The 15,688-nt window shown below is 42.2% G+C and overlaps 1 protein-coding gene across 1 annotated transcript in view; it reads right to left on the minus strand.

Annotated features, from left to right (window-relative positions):
* STARD7 (StAR related lipid transfer domain containing 7) overlaps positions 1–15,688 on the minus strand; it is a 28,638-nt gene extending 12,950 nt beyond the window's left edge. The window contains exon 1 of the mRNA XM_010601356.2: positions 15,122–15,688. Within this exon, the coding sequence (XP_010599658.1) occupies positions 15,122–15,450 (329 nt within the window). The 5' untranslated portion in view covers positions 15,451–15,688. The remainder of the gene's footprint in view (positions 1–15,121) is intronic.

The following is a 15,688-nucleotide window of genomic DNA, read 5'->3' on the forward strand; positions in this document are numbered from 1 at the left end:
CATGTTCGCTCCGACTCACGACGATCTTAGGTATAACCCTGCAGGTTGACCGATCCTGTGCCATCTCCATGACCTTGATAAGTCTGAGTCCATTGCTATAGCTATTGTGTCTGTCCATCTCATTATCCCCCTTGTTTTTGCTGACAGTCTACTTTTACAAACAAGATGTTCTTTTCTGGTTACTGGTCTCTACTGATGATGTGCCCAAAGTAAGCAAGCCAAAGCCTTGCCATCCTCGCGTCTAAGGAACATTCTGGTTGTATTTAAGACTGATTTGAAAGGAAACCAATATTTACTACTTAAATTCCTCTAAACCACTGGTCTGAAAGGAATGCAGTTTGTAAGAGGACACCCACTGCCCTCGAGTTGATTCCGACTCATAGCGACCATACAGGACAGTGTAGAACCACCCAACAGGTTTTCCAAGGAGTGCCTGATGGATTCGAAAAGCCAAACTTTTGGTTAGCAGCCATAGCACTTAAGCACTACGCCACCAGGGCTACAGTCTTTAAAAATATTTCAACAATAACAATTAGTCTTCTAATGTAATTATACACCAATTCAATCCTCCGTACACACTGAAACCTCAAAATTTAACAACGTAAAATGAAAGAACTAGAATTTCTGAGGCATTATCTCTGACTCCCTGAAAGCTGGATACAAAGAGGACCCATTCTAAAGGACGAGGTTAAGGAAGGCTAGGATAGCCAAGGTCCCAATAATTTACACTGATCCATGGCAAAGGTCATTCGTACGGCTATTCTTAGAGGGGCGATCAACATAGGGTGCTCCTTAAATTGACAAATACCATTCAAGATGGAAAGAGCCCTGGAGGTGCACTGGTTAAACTCTAGGCTGCTAACTCAAAGGTCAGCAGTTCAAACCCACCAGCCACTATGCAGGATAAAGATGTGGCAGTGGGCTTCCATAAAGATCACAGCCTTGGAAACCCTACAGAGCAGTTCTACTTTGTCCTACAGGGCCGCTATGAGTCAGAATTGACTTGATGGCAATAGGTATTCAAGATGGTGTGGCAACGGCAGAATTTTCTTCTTTAAAATTTCCTAGCACAATATGTGAAATGCTCCCTTTGTCACTCCTGTGTGATTTTACAAGTGATTCCAGCCACCCCAAACTGAGTCCCACCATTAAAAAGTCCAACATTACAAAAACTCCACCCAGACACACTTTCAGCTCAGTAATGAAGTCACTCCCGAGGATCCCCCCTCAGCCAAAGACTGGACAGGTCCATAAAACAAAACGAGACTAACCCGAGGGAGCTGGTGGGCAGTGCGACGCAGACCTCAAATTCTCATAAAAAGATCAGACTTAATGGTCTGACTGAGGCTAGAAGGACCCTGGAGGTCATGGTCCCCAGACCTTCTGTTAGCCCAAGACAGAAGCCATTCCCAAAGCCAACTTTTCAGACAGGGATTGGACTGGACCATGGGATGGAAAATGATAGTGGTTAGGAGTGAGCTTCTTGGCTCAAGTAGACACATGAGGTAGCTCCTGTCTGGAGGGGAGATGAGAAGGCAGAGGTGGACAGAAGCTGACTGAATGAACACGGAAACACAGGGTGGAGAGAAGGAGTATGCTGTCTCATTAGGGGGAGAGCAGCTAGGAGTACATAGCAAGGCATATATAAATTTTTGTATGAGAGACTGGCTTGATTTGTAAACTTTCACTTAAAGTACGATAAAAATTACACACACACACAAAAAAAAAGACTAAAGGGGCACACCAGCCCTAAGGCAAAGACTACAAGGCAGGAGGGGACAGGAAAGCTGGTAATACGGAACCTGAGGTTTAGATGGGAGAGCGTTGATGTGTCATGGGGTAGTTAACCAATGCCCTAAAACAATGTGTACTTACTGTTTAATGAGAAACTAGTTTGTTCTGTAAACCTTCATCTAAGGTACAATTAAAAAAGAAAAAATTGGGGGGGGGAGTGGGGGAGTCCAACATTCTGGCCCAATAATACCAGGCCAGGCTCTTGATCCTGAGGACTGGAAGGAACAGGGAGCTGCACCAGTAACATTTCAGTGCATGGAAATAAAAAGGAGCGTGTTTACAATTCAACACCTCCCCTGGCCTAATCCAAAACAAATTCCAACTGCAGAATGAAAAACCGTAGCACTCGGTCAGAACAAAGGATAACCACATAGCTCCTCAGCCTGAATGTGAGGCACTGTGATTTCGGTACAGGGAGCTAGGATTACAAGAATCGCTTTACAAACGACATCGGCTACTTAATTTAGAAAGCAAAGTGCTTCTGTTGTTTTGGCCTCAATCAGACTTTCCCAAAGTGACCACTTTAATGTCTTTTACAGTACAGTGAAAAATCTTACACAGAGTATCTGTATTCTGGGAAAATTCTAAAAAGGTCTATGAACGCCCTCTCATGGCGTGGGTTTAAAACAGTACATAGTGTACTGAATAAAAATATGGATTCCTGGGTTAGAAATCTAGCCCAATGCTCATTAACTAGAATTTTAATTACTTAACCAGTCTTATCTATTTCTTAATCTGTAAAATGGGGAAAATAACAGCCTCTCACAGGTTGGTTGTGAAGATTAAGTAAACTTAGATGTAAAGCGCTTAGTACCTGGCACATAATAAGCTATAAAGTGTTAACTATTAGGATGTTGACAAACAACTAACAGGTACAGAAAAATCTGATTTCACTGTCTTGACACCCAATTTAAAATGTGGGCACTGGGTTTTTACGTATGAACTGGCAGAACTGTTCTGGAGGATAACTGACAAACCATAAGAAAATGCTAAAAAAATGTGTATACCCTTTGACCTACAAATTATACTTCTTGAAATTTATGAACGTTATGTATTAATGGTTTCACATAAAGAAGATTTTACCTAAATACTGTTATTTGTAACGGCAAAATATTAGAAACCACCTAACCATGCAACAAAAGGTAGTAGCAAAAATCATCTATACGAGACCAAATAGTTGACTATTACTCTAAAGCAAAGATGAGAAGGTAATAGAGCAGGGAAACTAGATTACTGGAAACCTAATAACCAGAACAGAAATAATGAGAATGTTGACACTTTGTGAAAAATGTCACTGAGCAATTTGTGTAGAAATTGTTAAATGGGAACCTAATTTGCTGTGTAAACTTTCACGGAAAACACAATAAAATATTACTTAAAAAAAAAAGAAGTACCATACCAATGCAAGATGTGAGTAAGGGAGTAAACAGTGCAGGGGAAAAAGAGGTTACACGGCAACTCTCTGCACCTTCTGCTCAATTTTCCAATAAACCTAAACCTGCTTTCAAAAAAAAAAGAGAGAGATTATAGCATAACATTGTACAGCTGTTAAAAATTATGCTGTTTTGAAAACAATACTTGATAGTGTAGGAAAAAATTCATGATATACTATTAAATGAAACGGGTTGAGAAACTTAAGCACAGCAAGGCACACACATATATGTTTATATACATTTAAAAGTCTGGAAAAAATATAACTGAAATATCAACAGGTGCCTGTGGGTAGTAGAGCCATAACTGAGCTTCTGTTTTTTTGCTTATCTGTATTTTCTACAGTTTTACTATGAACACGTTTTCCTCTTATTAAATAGAAATTCAAAGTTATTTGTTAAAGTGCATCGCTACTAAGACTTCAGCCTAACTCGGTGAAGCACGCACCACACTAAGAATAATCTGTTACTCTTGCAGGTATATTTTACATCAGAATCTGATCTGCTTCACTGAAAATTACCAAAACCAATTTAAGCAGTTAACCTGAGAAACTTATTAAAAGTGTCTATCTCCAACTAAACAGGTAATTAAAGCTATTTGAGAAATGGTTTTATTATGTCATGTTAAGAAAAGCTACTACTTTTATCAAACATGCTACAAGCTATTACATCTAAATAAAACTAAACGCTAGTGGAAGTATTTAGTGTTTTCCTTCCATAACTCACTCACAAAACGTGAGAATTTCTGAATATTCAGGTGACACGAACAAAATGTTCTGTTTATATTCCTCTAGAGAATAGAAAACTGGCTTTTCTGCTTTAATTTCCAATACTTTTTATAACTTAAAATTCAATAATATTCCTTAAGTGGGGTATCTTCCAAATTATAGCAGAAATAAAACTTGGTAAAACAGGATCATCACTTCAATGACAGATAAATCCAAGTACTCCCATAACTTCAGTTAGGCTGCTGCTGAGACCTTTTCTTTATTTTACAAACTATTTTAATGAATTGTTTTACATTACTCAACATTTACTCCTACCTGTTCAGCCCCATATTTATCCTCTTACACCCATCCATTCTCCTACCCATTCATTCACTCATCCACACATTCATTCACTCAAATATTTACTAAGCTCCTGTTGTGTGCTAGAGAGGCAAAGATGGAATGGTCCTTGCTTTCAAGTAGTTCATCACCTGGGTTAGACATACGCTGTTGAGTGTCACATCACAATCAGACGTACAAAGCTTTGCCCACCCAGGCTAAATTTACTAAATTGTTATCAAACCAGCTTTTCCCCAAGGTTTTTCTTCACTTAATAGCAAGTTACTGTGCTTAAGTCATTAGTTGAACCTGGCCATCGTGTTCACATCTGTTCTGCTGAAGTGAAGCCACAGTACCATCCGCCCACGGCCTCTCCATCGTCTGTGAGCCGTACAGCCCAGCTGGGCTGCTCCTATCACCTCTGGGTTTCCGTCTTCTGCGAGCCGTACAGCCCAGCTGGGCCGCTCCTATCACCTCTGGGTTCTTCTATGTTTTAGAGGGCAAAGCCAGGACCCGAGGTAGGCGCAGCCGCCTCTGCCTCCTGGGTCTGGTGATTTCTCCAGGAGTGCTAACCTCTTCTAATTGGCCTAAACAGTAATTAATGCCTTGGAACCTCTTTGAAGGTACTGTAAATAAAAGGGCAGGAGTCCAAGACTGAAGTGACCAGAGATCACAAGCAATGACGATGAATTGTTCTCCTAGAGGTTTTTTTTTTTTTTTAATTGTGCTTTAAGTGAAAGTTTACAAACCAAGTCAGTCTTTCATACAAAAACTCATATATACTCCTAGATGCTCTCCCTCTAATGAGAGAGCACACTCCTTTCCCCCACTGTTTTAGTGTCCATTCAGCCAGCTTCTGTCCCCCTCTGCCCTCTCATCTCCCCTCCAGACAGGAGCTGCCATTAGTCTCATGCGTCTACTTGAGCCAAGAAACTCACTCTTCACCAGTATCATTTTCTATCCCATATTCCAGACCAATCCCTATATGAAGAGTCAGCTTTGGGAATGGTTCCTGTCTTGGGCTAACAGAAGGTCTGGGGACCATGACATCCGGGGTCCTTTCCTAGTCTCAGTCACACCATTAAGTCTGGCCTTTTTACAAGAATTTGGGGTCTGCATCCCACTGCTCTCCTGCTCCCTGAGGGGTTCTCTGTTGTGTTCCCTGTCAGGGCAGTCATCAGTTGTAGCCGGGCACCATCTAGTTCTTCTGGTCTCAGGTGATGTAGTCTCTGATTTATGTGGCCCTTTTTATCCCTTGGGCTCATAATTACCTTGTGCCTTTGGTGGTCTTCATCAATGAGACTTTCTTTATAAAACTTAATTAAGAAAACATTAGACGGTTCTTTGAAGTACGCTCTGAGTATATACCTAGGAGTGGAAGGGCTGGGAATGCCTGGTGGTGTAGTGCTCAAGCGCTACGCCTGATAACCAAAAGGCTGGCACTGTGAATCTGCCAGGCGCTCCTTGGAAACCCTATGGGCAGTTCTACTCTGTCCTATAAGGTCACTATGAGTCAGAATCAACTCGACGGCAACAGGTTTTTTGGTTTGGAAGTACTGGGTCATATGGTGACTCTATACTTAACCCCTGTGAGGAGCGCCAGACTGTTTCCCAAAGTGGCTGCATCATTTTACATTTTCATCAGCAATGTATGAGGGTCCCTAAAATGTGTCTTCTGATCCCCGCCCCCCCCCCAAAAAAACCAGTGCTGTCGAGTCGATTCCGACTTACAGCGACCCTATAGGACAGAGTAGAACAGTATCAAGTCTAAATATCTTCTCTGACACCAACTGCAAGTACAGTTCTTTTTCTTCTGGCCTTAGTCACGGGAAGCTAGGTCAGATCTCATAGGTTAAAGGGCACAGTCTTCCACATAAGCCAGAGTTTGGGAGTCCCCAGGATAACTGCACTTCTGACCTACTGGCTACAAGTTCAGGGGTTCCCACTACACCCTCGGGTTTGATAATTTGCTAGAATGACTTAAAGAGTCCAAGAAAAGTACTACACTATGATTACAGTTTTACTGTAAAGGATACACAGAAGAAATGCATATAGGGTCAAGTCTGGGAGGGCGCCCAAAATGGAATTTCTGTATCTCCCAGGGGTATTAACTGCCTGGTACATCAATGTCTATCACCAACCAAGAAGTTCACTTGAGCTTCAGTGTTCAGTTTTGACTGGGGTTTCATAATATAGGCATGACTGATTGAATTATTGCCCAGATGGTCAAACTCAACCTCCAGCCTACTCCCTTCCCCAGAGGTCAGGCCGATAACATGCAGTAGGTCTTTCTGGTCATTCTGGTGTGGCCAGTTCCTACACAACATGAATCAGCTCATTAGCAGAACGTATCAGGTGTGGTAGGAAGCCCTCCAGGAATAACAGAAGATATTCCAATCATCCAGAAAATTCCAAGTGTTTCAAAGTCGCTTCACAGAAACAGAGGATAAAGGCCAAATTCTTTGGGTAAAGTAAGTTTTCACAGCAGTTCCCATTTCTCCATATTCTCACCAACATTTACCATCTAATCTTTTGATTCTAAGCCGCCCTAGTGAGTATGAGGTAGCAGTTCACTGTGGTTGTGATTTGAACATCTTTTCATGTGATCATTGGCCATTTGTACATTTTCTTTATTGAAATAGCTACTCAAATCCTTTGCCCATTTTAAATTGGGTTATTTGTCTTTTTATTGTTGTGTTTTAAGAGTTCTTTACAAAACAATATGTATATAAATTTTTGAATGAGAAATTAACTCGAGCTGTAAACTTTCACCTAAAGCACCATCAAAAAAAAAAAAAAAGTTGTATTCTGGATACTGGTCCCTTAACAGAAAATTTGCAAATACTTTCTCCCATTCTGTAGGCTGTCTTTTCACTTTCTCGATCCTGTCTTTTGAAGCACAAAAGTTTTTAATTTTGATGAAATCCAATTTATCTATTTTTTCCTTTGGTTTCTTGTGTTCTTGGTGTCATTATCTAAGAAACCATTGCCTAATCCAAGGTCATGAGAATTTATACCTACATTTTCTTCTAGAGTTGTACAGTTTTAGCTCTTACATTTAGGTTTATGATTCATTTTGAGTAACGTTTTCTATACGGTGTGAGGTGGGGGTCAAATTCATTCTTTTGCATGTGGCTATCCAGTTATTACACAGCCATTTGTTGAACGGACTATTTTTCCCCCATTAAATTGTCTTGGCACCTTTGTTGAAACTCAGCTGACAATAAATGTAAGGGTTCATTTCTGGACTCACAATTTTATTCCAATGATCTATATCTCTGTCCTTATGCCAGTGCGACACTGCTTTGATTACTGTTTTATTCTGGGTACAAAAAACTACTAGAGCTAATAAACAAGTTCAACAAGAAAGATAACCTACAGAACGGGAGGAAATATTTACAAATCATGTATCTGGTAAGGAATCAATATCCAGAATACAATGTTGTGAATAATTTTTAAAATGGCAGGTGTGAACTCTCCAATTTTGGTTTTCTTTTTCAAGGTCGTTCTGGTTATTCTGGGTCCTTTGCATTTCCATATAAATTTTAAGATCAGATTGTCAACTTCTACAAAAAAGAGCCACCTGGGATTTTGATAAGGATCCCATTGAATCTACAGATTAATTTGGAGAGTATTGCCATCTTAATATTAACTTTGCCAATTCATGAATATGGGATACCTTTACATCTACAGTGAAACCTGTGAGAGCCAGAACTTGACTGGACTGCCTTATTTTTCCAGGTCTCACGAGTTTTCCACCTTTGATAGGATGCAGTCTTATCACTTTCTATCACTTGCTTTAGAGGAAAATATTTGAGTTTTCCTTCTCTGAGAGGTTCCCACATTACACAGTTCTGGCTTTCACAGTATTTCTGTTGTTTTTAATTTCCTTCAATGATGTTTTGTAGTTTTCAGTGCAAAAGTATTATACTTCTTTTGATAAATGTATTCCTACATATTTGACTCTTTTTGATGGCACTGTGAATAGGAATTGTTTTCTTAATTTCATTTTCTGATTGTCCATTGTTAGTGTATAGAAACAAAACTGATCTCTGTATACTGACCTTGTAATCTGCAACCTTACTGAATTTGTTTATTAGCTCAAAGTTTTGATGATTTGTTAATATTTTCCATACGCAAAATCATATCATCAGTAAATACAGTTTTACTTCTTCCTTTCAATCTGGATGCCTTTTATTTCTTCATCTTGCCTAATTTCCTTGGGTAGAACCTCCAGTACAATGTTGAAGAAAAGTGGTGATAGTGGACAACCTTGTCATGTTCCTGATATTAGGGAGAAAGCTTTCAATCTTCCACCATTAGTATTTTGTCAGCTGTAAATTTTTCACAGATGCCTTTTATAGGTTTAGAAAATTTTCTTCTATTCCTAGTTTGCTGGATGTTTTTATCATAATGGTTGCTGGACTTTTTTCAAACCTTTCTATGTCTGTTGCGATGATCATGTGAGTTTTGCGTTTTGCTCTATTAATATGTGGAATTGATTTTTGTACTTTGAACCACACTTGCATTCCTCTATAAATCCCACTTGATCATGGTGTATAATTCTTTTCAGATGTTGCTGGTTTCAATATTTGCTAGTATTTTGTTTGGGATTACATAGTTTTAAAACATACAAAATGATACCATATATTATACCATATATAATTTAGAGATGTATATATAGAGAGAGAGAGAAAGACATGGGTGGGAATTAGATACAACAAACTGGGATAATGGTTGCATCAGGGGGAGAGAGAATTCAATTGGAAAAGGGTAAAAAGAAAGACTTATTATTTATAACACTTTACTTCTTAAAAATAATCCCATTCATAATCTTTATATTATTCTTAAAACTTTTTAGAAGTCTACGACTCTTTATAATACTAATAAACAAAAACATGACTTGCATTTTTCTATTAACCTTTAAAACGGCAGATAGAGAAATTACGGCTGTCTATGTCTGATACAACTCTTCTGCAGGCTGATGAAGATAACAACTACTGATGCCCTCTATGTGAAATGCCCTTTTACCCTTAGCAAACTCCTCTTCAACCTCTGAAAAGCCTCATGCCTCAAACCTAACTTCATGAAGAATTAACTAGCCCTTGGTTAATTTGGTTAGCTCAGCTGCTAACCAAAAAGTCGGCAGCTTGAATCCACAAGCCACCTCTTGGAAACCCTACGGGGCAGTTCTACTCTGTCCTATAGGGTTGCTGTGAGTTGGCAACGGGTTTCCTCTAGACATTTACTTTTATTCCTCTATAGAGACAGATCCCATTATACAGTAATTAATGTATTTCTATATCTGCCTCCCTTACTAAACTATAAATGCCCTAAAGGTCCTGAATGTCTTTCTCTTATTTGTATTCCCAGTGCCTAAGAAGTGCCTGCTAACATTAGACATGTAACGAAATTTTACTGAATACATTAGGTAAACAAGTCAAAATAAGATGGAAGTAGGCCTTAATCATTAAAATTCCTACTAAAAGACTACATTATTGTTTTAAAAGCCAAAAAAAATAAAGTTACACTGGTAATCCAGGATAAAAGGTTTAGAGCAATCCAAAGAGATAGTGAGTCTAGAGATGTGTTCTAGTTCTGACTGTGCCTCCAGCTGGCTGTGTGAACTTAAGGCAGTCGTGTTTGAAATGATCTCCTTTTCTTCACCTGTGAAATAAAGATTTCTTGAAGGTTCCTATTAGCTCTAAAATTTTATTTTGCTGAATTTTAAACCTTGAACTTGAAATATTTATATGGAGGACATTTGTTGTTTTGACCACCTGAAATATCTTCCTATTTGAGGACTAAAAAAAGAAAAAACCAAACACGTTCCGGTCAGTTGATTCCAACTCATGGCAACCCTGTAGGACAGAGCTTCATGGAGTAGCCTGTGAATTTGAACTGCGATGTTTTGGTTAGCAGATACGCTCTTAACCACTACACCAAGAGGACTCCCCTATTTGAGGAGAATCCCAAAATAGGTGCGATGAGGCACCTGCACCTTAGTAGTTAGAGCACAGCTCTGTATTAAGTGAGGTTAGAGACTCCTCATACAGGCTTTGCATCTGATGGAAATAACACAAAGGCACAGGAGCTTTTGGACATCATTCTCAGTGATCACGGAGGTTGAAGAGTCCAACAGTGCAACTGGTCTAGGGGCAGCAACACAAGCAACACTGCCCTAAATAGATCACTCCTGTTGCAGGTCAGGGTTGCTCTCTCAGCCAACCTATACACTGGTCTTCCTGTCAGTGCTCTGAGTGACATAATACCCTTCTCCACTTAGTAGTTTGTTCCTTTTTGGCTTAAGTTAAGCAATCTCAGTTTCTTTGTCTGCAACCAAGAACTCTGACCGATACAATTTACATTAAAGTTTGGGCAAAAAAAAAAAAATGTTTTAATTCGTAATTTAAAGTTTAAAACCAAGACTGACTGCAAATGTATATAGAAATAGTGAAGAAGCCTTAGAGCAGGCAAGAAGATCTTGCAGAGGAGAAAGCAAAAGCAAAATCACATCTAGATTTCTCACAGAAAAATTCAGGTATCCTATGGTACCGATTATGGCATTTTTCCTTCAATAACAACTAAATATCGCTCCTGAATGTCATTCTTAACACATAATGAAAAAGGGCAGGGATGTTTCCACCAGTAGAATGTCTTATTAAAACAACAGGGGCTCCTAAAAGAATTACAAAGTAATGAAGTTTTAAGATGAATGTCTACAGGCAATATTTTTTAATGGCCTTCTAAGACCCAAGATGGACTAGAGCCTCTGACCCACTGCTTAATCAGCTTCTCCTATATAATGAAAGGTCACTAGGTAGCCTTGATTAAAACTTTGAGACTAAGTCTTGGAAAAGAGATGGAAATGTCTTGTGAAGGCATTCTTTCAAAAGCACAGTATGAATGCTGGAGCTAGAAAGTATCATGCAAATGCAAATTACTAATATAGTTATTAAGCCCCAAGGTTTAACAATTCCTGAGGGACCTCTCAACTTCTAAATGTTGACATGGCAGACATAATTAGCACACAGGAGCAAAAAGTCACTCACTGTCATAGACATGGAGAAAGGAAAAACCTCTATACATATCTCTGTAGCCTTTTCTCCCAAATCTTGTTTTGACAGGAAGGGCACCCAAACCTTGGTATCTAAGAGACTTCAACAAGTAATAAGGAGAGAAAAGAAGGACAAAAGAGATTACTCCCAAAAGAGTAACAGAAGCAGTGGATCAAAGAAAGTCAATGCTTCCATTTCAGTATTTAATTTAAAGGCTGGACTGACAGCTATGGAGACAGGGACATACAACCATGAAAACAGAATAACAACACATCTGGCTCACCTAGTGGTCTTGCCTTCAGTCTAGAACTTGATATAAAACTCCAAAATTATTCAAATGAGCCAACCCTGCAATTAGAAATGTCAACAAGACACCTGCCTCATCTTACATGCTCCCCTCCTCAAATCCCAAATTAAGTCAAAGTTAGGAATTTTCAAGTACTATTGATATGTGACATACCTAGAAATAAAAGACTTCAAAGAACTCATTGCAATTCTGGGCTAACCAGTTAACCATTAAATAATGAAGACAATCTCAAAAAGTTGAGGTCAGCTCTTATGTAGTTCTGGTTATCTAGGAAGGGTACGTCAATAAGACACCCTGAAGTGACAGTGGCAAAAAACAGTAATAATTCCTTTAAGCCAAAAAGACTTTATGTTGATGATTTATCTAGCTAATACCCTACTGAAAGGTTAAAGTTATTCTGAATGCCCTGGAAGACAGAAATGGGGGGTAATAGCCAATTTTCTTCATGAAACGTTACTGGCACCTATTTACTCAAATTTCTAGAGCAATGAACCGTAACTTAAAAAATGGGAGGGAGGGGGTTATGGAACACTTTCCCCAAGCTCTCCGTATTTCTTAACTTCCTTCCTCTTTTTTAATGCTTTAGTTTTTTTAACTTTGCAAAGCAATAAAAAATTGCTACCATATTTTTCCTTAAAATTTGCCCTGGGCTCACAAAATAACAGCTTGCTTTTGATCAGTATTTCAAAAACAGTGATCAAAAGTTACTTTGTTTGCTTGTTTAATTGAAGCCAGTTGGGTAAGAATACTAAAACATGCATGCATCAAAAGATCTGATTTCTACTCCTGGCCCTAGCAGTGAGTCAAAATCACTTTACACAAGTTGCTTCCTTTCTAGAATTTCCTTGCTGCTGCTAGATTAATGAGATCCTAAAAAAAAAAAAAAAAAAAATTTTTATTAAGATGTTCTTAAGTGCAACAGAATAGAAAGCAAGGTTATTCTTCATTCTGAATTAAAACTCAAATAATATAAAAATAACACATGCCAGTTTAAAGCATACCTTCAAAGAGATAACCTGCCACCCCATCACTGCTTAGCCCAGACAGCAGTATCAGAATTAGTTTGCACCAGGACAAGCTGGTACAGAAACAGCACAGAAAGAGCCAACAGCTGTGATTTAGGGGCCATGTGACAATCAGGCTTTTCATCCACTAACAATGAAAAAGAAATGCACTTGCCGGGAAACACTCAACTGTGCTCCATTATGGAAGCTACCCAAAATCAACTAACAAGAGAAAAAAAAAATCTAAAATGTCACAAGCTAGCTATGACAACCTCAGCGGGGCTTATTTTAAAGCAAACAGAACACTTAAAAACCAAGCAAGAAAAATTAACCTGTACCCAGAATATTTTATTCAATAAAATACAAACACGACAAGCTCTCAAAACAAAGAGCTAAAGAACCACAGTATAACCAAGATGTAGCTGAATACTGAAAAGCTTTATTATATGACTTTGCAAATGTTAGGGGGAAAAAAAAAAAACCTCAGGATAGAAAACTTGATCCAATTTTAAGCATGAGAAAAACAATTCAAGTGTAAACTGGACAATGAAATGTTAAATGAGAGCTTTAACAGAACCACCCAGAAGCCGGTCAAAGGCACCTTAGAAGTGCTCTGGCTGGCCTTCATTTGACCTTCTGAAATTCCAAAGCTGGTAACCTGGAGCAATGCCTCTTCAGGAGTTGGGTTAGAACCAAGAGTGTTTCAACTGTACTGCGGTTTCAGAGACAGCTGGAAGGGAGGGTAAAAGAAGGGATACCTCGCCTGGTATCCTACCTCACCACAGCGGGCAATGAATGACTACTGACTCAAATGTTCACCACACTCATTGCCTAGCCGGGATTTTTTTTTTTTTTTCTGCTCCAGCTCACGTGAAGGAGAGAACTGCTGAACAGAGGCTCTAGAACATATCCTTGAAAACACATGAAGTAAGCCTAACAGTGTCATCTACCACCTAAGCCTCAAAACTACTCAGCGCCTGCCTCCAAGATATCATCTTCCCTCTTTGGCACCCAGTACACCTAGGCTATCCCCTCCTCCACAAACAGATCCAGTTGGGGATTTTTATCCCAAACCTCACCACTGTGGAACAGGGGTATATTGTCAAAAATAGAATAATGAAAGTTCAAACAGTTAATAATGGTGCAATTTAAAAGTTTTCATCTAGTAATAATTTTTATTTCCTCACACCTGAGACTGATTAAAGCAAATGGACAAGTGGCAAAAGAATACAATGTAAATTAGGCGATCTACCTATCAGGCTTTGCTACCCCAGTTTTGTGAATAAGGTTGTGTGTGGTTCTGATTTTAAATGGTGTTTATAAAACAGCCATCCTCACCGCTAGGAAAAATATTCCCAGTTCTTAAAATAGACTTTACTTAACCAAAAACTGTGAAATGGTTAGCTCCCTACTGAAGAAATGTCTAGAATAAACATACTTGTGTGGGATTTATCGGAGCCCTGGTGACCACCGTGGTTAAGAGCTACGGCTGCTATCCAAAAGACAGCAGTTCGAATCTACCAGCTGCTCCTTGGAAACCCTGTGGGCACTTACACTCTGTCCTATGGGGTCGCTATACGTCAGAATCAACGCGACAGCAATGGGTCATGGCTTGGTGTGGGATTTATCAGGGAGAGGGGTTTGTTCCAGGGTCCTGAAATCAGCCTCACACACGCTTCCGCGTGAAGGGGCAGAGTCGGGGGAGGTGAATAAGCCCCATGGAAGACAGGTCAGAAATGACCAAGAGCCAGAACCCCGAGGCGACGGACGCAAAGGCAGCGCCGACGGGGCTTCCCCGAGGGCACCCGAAAACGCTGAGGCTGCGCGGAGCCTCGGAGCCACGGCGGCGCCCGGCTCCTCGCACGGCAGTGTGGCGTCTGCACGGCTTCGGAGCCCGCGGCGCCCGCGCTCCCGAAATTCCGGCCGGGCGCTTCCGGGCTAAACGCCGGGCCTTCCCAGCCTCGCGACTCTGCCCCGACGGGGGTGCCACTCGGCAAACTGCAGAACGCCACCCCGGGCCACGCTGAAAGCCTGCGGGGCGTCTGCACCCTTCAGGGCCTTGGGGGCGACACGCGCAACGGCCTCTGCCTCCACGTCCCCGTTTCCCTCCCCAACGTTGTTCCCTTCGCGTCCTGCTCCCCCTCCGAGTCTCCGTCCCACGCGAAGCCGCACGTCCGGCTCCAGGTTCTCGGTTGACAGACCCGAGGAGCACACGGATCAACCCCGAACCCGGCGCCGACGGACGCCCGGCGCCCCTGAAGGGCAGCGTGGAAGCGCCCATAGGGTCCCGAGGCCGCACCTCGCCGCCCGCAGGCTGCCACACCTTCCGCCCGAAATCAACACAAAAGGGGCAAGAGAGGGACGCGGCTGGCGGAGGCCGGATCCACCCAGGGCACCGCCCCGGGTCACCGCAGACCCGGCCCAGGACCCCCTGCCACCCGACGCCCCCGCCGCACGGCCGAGCAGCGCACCCCGGACCCACCTCTGCAGCTCCTCCTCCTGGATCCGCTCCTCGTCCCACACGAAGGCGCCGGCCAGGGCCGCCATGAGGCTGCTCACCGGGCCCGGGCGGCCACGCAGCCGGCGCCACAAGCGACCGAGGAGGCCGCGGCGCGCGCTCTCCGAGTAGAGGCGGCCGTAGAGCTGCGCGATCTGCTGCGCGCGCCGCACACGCAGCCCCGTCACGAAGCGGCACTGGCTGGCCAGCAGCGCCGGCAGGCCCCCGGCCCGCGCCCCCGCCGCCGCCGCCGCCGCCGCCGCCGCGCCCGCCAGCCAAGCGGCCACGGCGGCCGGCGGCCTCCGCGGGAACATGCCGCGCTCGGGCTGTGGCAGGGGAACCGGACCGGGAGCGAGCAGGCGCCCTTCCGCAGCTCTCCTCAGCTGGCCGGCCGGCCGGAGCTCGCCTCACTGAGCTGAGACCCGCAGCCGCCCCTCAGCCGTCTGCATCAACTGCTGAGGAAAAGTCCGCCCTGGGGCGCGAGCCGGGCATGGCAGGGGCCGCGGAGGCGTTCCCGGTCTCCTGGCGCCCCCGAGCCGCCACAGGGGCCGC

The sequence above is a fragment of the Loxodonta africana genome, chromosome 15 (genome assembly GCF_030014295.1).
Source record: "Loxodonta africana isolate mLoxAfr1 chromosome 15, mLoxAfr1.hap2, whole genome shotgun sequence".
NCBI lineage: Eukaryota > Metazoa > Chordata > Mammalia > Proboscidea > Elephantidae > Loxodonta > Loxodonta africana.